Source organism: Ursus americanus, chromosome 9 (assembly GCF_024610735.1).
Source record: "Ursus americanus isolate L20-20 chromosome 9, mUrsAme1.1.p, whole genome shotgun sequence".
Taxonomy (NCBI): domain Eukaryota; kingdom Metazoa; phylum Chordata; class Mammalia; order Carnivora; family Ursidae; genus Ursus; species Ursus americanus.
In genome coordinates, this window is record NC_142135.1 from 57,495,980 (window position 1) to 57,504,431 (window position 8,452).

The 8,452-nt window shown below is 40.4% G+C and overlaps 1 protein-coding gene across 1 annotated transcript; it reads left to right on the plus strand.

Moving 5' to 3' along the window:
- Positions 1 to 142: 142 nt before the first annotated feature.
- On the plus strand, positions 143 to 4,069 carry RPL7 (ribosomal protein L7). Its single transcript, XM_045810139.2, has 7 exons — positions 143 to 262; positions 1,041 to 1,149; positions 1,435 to 1,601; positions 2,643 to 2,780; positions 2,902 to 3,011; positions 3,487 to 3,696; positions 4,010 to 4,069. Exons 1-6 carry the CDS (start codon positions 249 to 251, stop codon positions 3,693 to 3,695), a joined length of 747 nt encoding a protein of 248 aa, XP_045666095.1. The 5' UTR covers positions 143 to 248; the 3' UTR covers position 3,696; positions 4,010 to 4,069.
- Positions 4,070 to 8,452: the final 4,383 nt, after the last annotated feature.

Sequence of the window (8,452 nt, forward strand, 5' to 3'; positions counted from 1 at the left end):
TTGCTTTTGTGATACTGATTAAAGACTCTTAATTAATGCATGCATTTTTCTCATACGAATTTTACCCGAAACTTGGTCATAATGGGCAGAATCAGGCAGTACTTAATTTTGCGTCCGCAAGACGAGTTCTCAGTTCGGAGTTCTTTTCTGGCTTATCCTGGGACACCTATGAGTTGTGGGGCTTCGCTCTTGTCGTCTTTAAGTGGACAGCGCGCATGCGCTAACTTCCTCTTTTTCCGGCTGGAACCATGGAGGGTGCAGAGTAAGTTGCTCTTCGTCCGCTTGAGAATCCTTCTCCATCTGCGAAGCCAGAGATCCTTTGTCTCACTTTCCCTCTATCCGGCGGTAGCCTGTACCTTTACCCATTTGTCTGTGTGTTTGTGACGCTCTGTGACACTGGTGGGGGCGCCAGGCTAAGATGGGATGCAGGCGGCCTTGGGGCGGAGGTTTTGGAGAGGAACCGGGAACGAGGTGTGAGAGCCGAATATGTGCGGGACCGGTGGGTATTCCTGTCTTTCAAGGGAGGCGCAGAATGTTTCAGTTGGGTTCATTCTTAGTTGGTATTTTTCCAGTCGTCCCTGTCGTCAGGCCTTTGCTTTTAGCATGTGGAACTTAAGACCTGAATCAGGGTGGTAGTTTATTTTTTTACTGAGAATCCTAAACCCCCTTACACTCAGCCTCCCTCAGTCTAGGGATGGTGTCTTCCAGCAGTTTCCCAGTCTATACGTTTTGTTAACTTTGCTGTAGATGTTTTAATTATCGGAGCCCGGAGCTGATCGTGCGTTAGATGTGAATTTATTGTAGTCTCTGACTGCTATTTAAGTGAAGGGGTCCGTGTTAAAAAGCGAGGATTCCTGGCATAGAAACCCCCTACAATCTGCGCCTTCCACCACAGCATGCTAGAGCAGCTAAAGATACAAATGTTTAGAGCCAGTGGTAACAGTACTGCTAAATGACCAAGCGTGCTCAGTACAGGTTAGAAGTAATGTGGTTCTGTGTGCTATTTGAACCATTAATAAAGTTCTGTTCACTAATGTCAGAGAGAAGAAAAAGAAGGTTCCTGCTGTGCCAGAAACCCTTAAGAAGAAGCGAAGGAATTTCGCAGAATTGAAGATTAAGCGTCTGAGAAAGAAGTTTGCTCAAAAGATGGTAAGTAAACTTTTGAGGCACTTTCCAAAGGCCTTGTGGCTGGATTGGAAAATAGGTGTTCTTTCTCAGCAAGACTTGTTTACTTCACCCACTGTGCCAGTGAGCTTGGTTATTAGCTCTTTAAAGTGATATTAAATGAAGGTAGTATCTGCACGTTGAAATATTAATGCATGCTGTGTCAAGGAAAAAGTTTCAAGGGAACTTTTTTTTGTTTTAAATAGAATTGGTGTTGCTAATTGTGCTTGGGACCTAAAAATCAGATGAATAACTGGCATTGGTTTTCAGCTTCGAAAGGCAAGGAGGAAGCTTATCTATGAAAAAGCTAAGCATTACCACAAGGAATATAGGCAGATGTACAGAACTGAAATTCGAATGGCGAGGATGGCAAGAAAAGCTGGCAACTTTTACGTACCTGCAGAACCCAAATTGGCGTTTGTGATCAGGATCAGAGGGTAAGTTCAGTTTTAACTGCATTCTGGTTTTGAAGGGAAAGCTACATGGTCTCAGCAAGACTTCGCATTGCTTCTGGGGGTTTTGCTTCTGAAACACTGGAATAAAGATATTTGGGGCATAGCCAGAACATGGAGGGTGGTGTTTTCATGGTTTCGTTGCAAGTCCTGTGCCCAAAGCCCCTATCCATTCTCTAATTGAGTATTTGAATTTTAATTCAGTGTCCTGGAGATTATCTTCAAAAGAAGCTAAAGTGTAGGCTCATAAGTGCTCTTACAAAGATGCATACAAAACAAGGAGGTGGTAAAAGGGCCAGTGAATAAGACAGCAAGTTGCCAGTGTACAGAACACAGATGTAGCTATGGTCAAAGCAAGAGCAGCTAAACCAACCCAGAAACCCACAGAAATTCTGTCTTTACTTAAGCTAATAGAAATAGATTCCAATGTTGAATTGTTACTCAGAACATTTGTTATACAAGGTATTCAGACCACAATACGCTGAAATTGGTCCCTAGGAAAGAACTCCTTACAGAAAATGTGCTATATTGTGTTGCACCAACTCAGAAGCAATGAGTTTTTTAGGGTAAAATCAAGTCTTTGTAGTTTTTAATTTTAAATATATAACTGGCAAAAGTTTTACAAATGGCAGGTATTTGAGAACCAGCCTATTGAAAATGAATTAAAGTATCACTTCATAATTAAATTTCACACATTGAAAGGGCATTGCTACAAACTGCAGGACATAGTTAAATCTGGACAGCATTAGATAAGACATGTCATTGGCTTTGAAAATCAAACTTCATAAGTAAAGTAAATGCTCAAGAGGTAAAAAAAAAAAAAAAAAAGGGCGGGGGGGTCCAGGAAGTTGTAAATGTTAAAGTATCTAACTAAAGGAAAAATGCCAGTGGTCTTTGTAACATGAGAAGATTCCTCTTTATTTAGGTGGGACTTGTGTTGTACAAAATTTGTAATGGTTAGTTTTTTATTCTTAATAAAAATTCTGATAAACCTAAGTGAATTTTGTCTTTTTTTTTCCACTGCAGTATCAATGGTGTGAGCCCAAAGGTTCGAAAGGTGTTGCAGCTCCTTCGCCTTCGCCAGATCTTCAATGGCACCTTTGTTAAGCTCAACAAGGCTTCAGTTAACATGCTAAGAATTGTGGAACCATATATAGCATGGGGGTAAGTATGTCCTTTCCTAAGAGTTCTTTTGAACTGGCTGTTAGCAAGATGGATTTTAGGTTTTCTGATGATGCTAACCCTATTGTTCAGTCATTTATGACTTTTTTTTTTCCTATTTCAGGTACCCAAACCTGAAGTCGGTGAATGAATTGATCTACAAGCGTGGTTATGGCAAAATCAACAAGAAGCGAATTGCCCTGACAGATAACACATTGATTGCCCGATCTCTTGGTAGGTTCTAATTTAATATTAGACAAAGTTGACATTGTCTGGCATCTTGTGGCCTTACATTCATTTTATGAATCCTCCCATATTCTCTACAATGCACAAATCTTTGGAGAATATAAGTTATGATTTCATTGGCTCAAGCCTCATCTTTTATATACAGCTGTGAATTTCCCTCTTTGTTGCTTTACTCTTGATTTAAAGTCTCACATCCTGGGGCGCCTGGGTAATGCAGTCGTTAAGTCTGCCTTCGGCTTGGCTGGGATCGAGCCCCACATCAGGCTCCTCTGCTGGGAGCCTGCTTCTTCCTCTCCCACTCCTCCTGCTTGTGTTCCCTCTCTCGCTCGCTGTTTCTCTCTGTCAAATACATAAATAAAATTAAAAAAAAAATAGTAAAGTCTCACAGCCTGTAATTATCCTTGCTGAATATCCTAAAATCTGTAAAAACAGCTAATGATTTTAATTATCTTCCAATACTCAGGTAAATATGGCATCATCTGCATGGAGGATCTGATTCATGAGATCTACACTGTTGGAAAACGTTTCAAAGAAGCAAACAACTTTTTATGGCCCTTCAAATTATCTTCTCCACGAGGGGGAATGAAGAAAAAGACCACCCATTTTGTAGAAGGTGGAGATGCTGGCAACAGGGAAGACCAGATCAATAGGCTTATTAGAAGGATGAACTAAGGTGAGCAGCTAAGTCTCGATATTAAGTTTGCTTAATAATAAAAGTGGTGGTAATCTCATACTTTTGGGTAAATATTGATAAGGGTTGGGTTGGGTTCTAATATTTTTAATGGGGGAAAAGCTAGTCATCTTATCTGATTACAGCTGGTTTGATTACTCCTTTTGAGGACATTTATGGAGGAAAGAAAGAAAAAAGGATGGGGTTTTTTCTTAAGAATGGAAACTGAAGTACTTTCTTAGAATTTCTTGATTTATGTTAATTGTAATCTATTAAGGTGGTTTCTTTAATGACTTTTTTTTCCCCCCCTTTTCAGGTATCTACCATGATAATTTTTGTAATCTGGTCTGCTAATAAATGACTACTCTCATGGAAATCTGTTGTCTTGGTGACTTTTTGCTATCCTGACTTTGTTGTCCCTTAACTATTAAAGCAAATCTTGGTGTGTGATAAAATTAAAAGTCATCAGTTTTTGCATGCAAAACCAGGGTCTAGTTTGTATCTTGGTGGAAAACATTCCTTGGGTTTACTAAAGACTCTTCTGTACAAATAATATGTCTTAATCTTTTACTTTTGAATTGTGCCACTGAGTTAGCCAAGATGAGTCTGTTCTAAGAAAGCCTTTTCATAGGCCTTTGTGCGTGATTTATAGGGAAGGTAATAAAAACTCAATTTACAAATAAAAAATACTGTTGCTGAAATTGTATCCTCTCTGAGGCTTTGGCTTTTCTATAAAGTACTGTGTGAACATGTTTTCCTTTTGCATTCCATTTTTGTTTTTTTCTTGTTTGGCAACTTCTGTACATATTTGGGTGAGATTTTAATAATTTCATTATACATTGTGTATGTTATAAAGGAAGAAATGAAGTTGGTGCCCGTAGCTGCAAGTTGTTTTGGAGTACCTACAGCACTAGTGAGCAAAAACATGAAAAGTTATGTTATTTTATAAATAACATTCCTGTGTATTGTATGTATCTCACTTATATTAGTGAACTGATAGTTTTCAGCATAGAACATAATACGAAGTATATGTAAAAAGTTCTTGTAGTCCTCCTTGATTATGCCAGTGGTGTGATGCAGTATGAAACAGGTACCCTGTTAATTTTGACACTTGAGCACCAGAAACATTACTAGTTAATATTTGAAAGCTGCTAGACAGATACATTTAATGATTTCTTTAAATTCTGTAGTCTTAGAAACTACCTGGATTAGTGAGTTTATGGTTAATGAATTCTGGAAATTTAGAAGGTTCTTTAGTTTGCAAACTCAGTGTTACATGTTTCACACTGTGCCAGTGTTAGGCAAGAAATTTGGTGTTTTAGTAAATGCCCACTATCAGTAGTTAGTGGTACATTTGTTTATAGCCCATGACTGGGCACATTACCCAAAGAAGCAAAGCTTTTGAAGCTGGTGAGGGATAGGAACATCTGTGGGAATATGTAGGATAACAGTGTATTGGTAGTACATGTCCTCTGTGGACATGTTTCTGTTTTCAGTCTGGGAAGTTCAATTCTCCATATAAATTACGTTCCAAGTGTGGCCAGAGGCCGAAAGAATGAGGAAACGCGTGAGAGTTTGGGAGTAGGGAGGAGTTGCAGACATAATACTGCCGTAGAAAAGTCTAAAGCGCTTGCGTCAGAATAAAGGAACATAGGCAAGTTTGAAAGAGTGGAAACAGAGGAAGGCATGTTGTCAGGGTGATAATTTCTGCTGTTGGTTCCTAGAGAGTAAGGTAGGGTTATTGGTCTGGCTTCACAGGATTGTGAGGAATAAAGGGGGTATGAAAAATTTTTGTGAACTGTTAGAATCTATTGAAATTCAGGTTAACACCGTGTTTAGAAAACCTACCTCCTAAAAGGTGGTGTCACCTATATGGGACTCCCCTAGAAGGCTAACCAACTTTTGAAAGTCTGGGCCCCACCCAGCTGCTTCTACAAAAATTCACCTCACATATGTAAATTGACATTTGTGCCCTTCAACCTTCCAGCATTGTAAGATCTTACACCACCCCGGTTTTCAAGTCATTAAGCTTAGTTGTTGCATTCACTGATCTTTAGCAGGTGTTACCTCATATTGCTTATCTTTGAAACTTCCTTTGTGGTAGGTTATATTGAATGCTGGCTCTGGAGCCAAAATGGGTCTGTATCCACCCTTCACTTAATAGCATGGGCCAATGAATTTATCAGCAAAATGGGGAACACAGTCGTGCCTAATCTAGGATTTTGATGAAGATGTCAGGTGTTTAGAGCAGTTCTGGCTCAAAAGTACTAAGTAAATACTATTTACTATATATTGTAACTTGAGCACCTAGCAGGGTCATACAAAGGAAAAGAGCCTATACTTTCATGTGTCAATCTATTGGTAAGCTAGACATAATACAAATAGTGTGATATGTGCTACAGGGATGTCTTAGGATGTGTCAGCTTTTTGGGGTGTCTGAGAACCACCTGTAAAGGAGGACTGACAACATTCTGCCCCCAATACTCTACAGATTTGGTATCAAACCAGCCAAAACACTGCTTTCATACAGATGTCTCCCTTCGCTTGGGTAAAACTTATCAAGGCCAGCTTTTTAATCATTTCAACCTAGTACTTGATATAAAGTAGGCACTAAGTTTTTGTTTTCTATTGCTGTTGTAACAAATTACAAACGTGAGTGACTTAAAACTCAGATTTATTGTCTTTAACAATTTCAGAGGTAAGAAGTCCAAAATTGGTTTCCCAGAGCTAATTCAGGGTGTCATCATTCCTGCCTCCCCTCTGACGGCTCTAGAGGAGAATCCATTTTCTTGTTTGTTTTTTCCAGTTTCTAGACCACTTGCATTTCTTGGCTTATAGCCCCTTCTTCCATCTTCAAAGTTATAAGGACCCTTGTGATCAAATTGAGCCACCCAGATAATCCAGGATAATCTCCCCATCTCAAATTCCTTAATTTAAGTACATCAGCAAAGTCCCTACATTAGGCAACATATTCCAGGAATTATGGTAGGGAAATGTTTGGGAGGGCCATTCTTTGATCTTTATAGTTCCCAGCTATGTTTGTTCTCGAAAATGAGAAGCTTCTAATGTAGGGTCTTGGCTCTTGCAATCTTGTGTCTGGAACAGTTGGCCCTCAAGTCTGTGTATTTCATTTTTTAATTCTGGAAAAGGGTCTTCTTTAATATAACCCTGTATTTTGCCCAGCATCTCTTACTCCCTGAAATACCTTTTCCATTTATTCTTGTTTTTCACAGCCACTCCTCATGGGTTTGAGAATATGTACTGAAACCACTATAAGGTTTGAGTGTTTGCACTTAGAATAATGCCTGGTGCATTGCAGTCCTTTTGCTTTTTTGATTGAGTGAATCAAGCCTCTTAAGAGCAAAAGGAATTTAAAATTTTGATTTTCCAGTTGCTGGTACGTTGTCTTTGGTGAATGGTGAGAGGAGTTGGGGCCTGCACTGTGGGTTCATGGAGATTTTATGTATGTATGTATACACACATACATTACCATAAAGGACTAAAAAATGAGTTTTATTGTGTAGGGATTTATTATGTAAAATAGAACAGCATGTTAGGGGAATATAGGAGATGGTTCATGCTGTGCAGATTGGGAAGTTTCACAAAGGAGGTAGAATTTGGACAACTGGTGATATAACAGCAGGAGTCAAGAGTTGGGAGGCGGTGGCAGTGGCAGATGTGATAGCCAGAGGATATGATAGCAGACTCAAAAGCAGACCATTTAATAATAAACATTGGATCACGTATTGACTGCTAGTGTACACTTAATCTACATAATCCTTGGTCTGTTCTCCACTTTGAGTGCAATCCCAGAACCGATTAATTGAGGGGATGGGTCCCAGGCCTTTCTCTTTAAATTCTCAGTGTCATTTTTAATGTGCAGCCTATTCTATTAGGCAAGTATACCATTATACCCACATTTTAGATGAGGGGTTAACTTTCCCTCCCCCAGAATCACACAAGTAAGTGGTGGGGCAAGTATTAGGTTCCAGGTCTAATTTGAGTTTTCTTAACCAGAGCAACTAGGAAATATAAGTATGGAGCTTGATGAAAACAGAAAAGTGGTGTGTTTGAGAGCAGCTTCAGTTTTGTCGGATCTGAAACCATCTGTTACTAGGGCTAAACTTGCAGCCCTATATGGGGTCATGAAATGGAGGCAGAGGGTTTAGAACGTAATTTGGCAAAAGTATAGATGGCAAGGTCCTACAGCGCAAGTCAGGGTGCTAGGCTTCTTTACTGGGGAGGGGACACGCACCTAACCTTTCACCAAAGAACCCAGACAAAGGAGGCATAGAACATGGAATTCGGGCGGGCATGCTGAGGGAACTCGGGGATGACTATGTCACTTAACCTAAGATTGGGATAGGCAGGTATTGCTCGGCTGTTTGAAAGTTCCAGACTCATCAGTACTCTGGAGAGCCTGCCTGGTTAGTTTGAACCTTAAAAATGCAACCCAGAGAATTAAACATCAGCCTTGTCTAACTGCCCACTACCCACCCTACAGGCGCATGGCGCAACTTTCATGCCCCACTGAAATTGTGCCACGTCTGACTCCCGTGCACCCAGCCTCATTTCAGCACCCTCCCGCTCCCCACCCCCCGCCACGTAGCAGTGACCCCAAAGGTGGTGGCATCTGTAGTAGTTATCGAGTGAGTCCTGAACGGCCTTCTAGCCTCCCAATCGGTTTCCTGGCGCGGCACCGTAACCGTCAGTCCCTGTTATGGGAAGACCGCGGCAGGTGACCGCGCGCGGAAGGCGG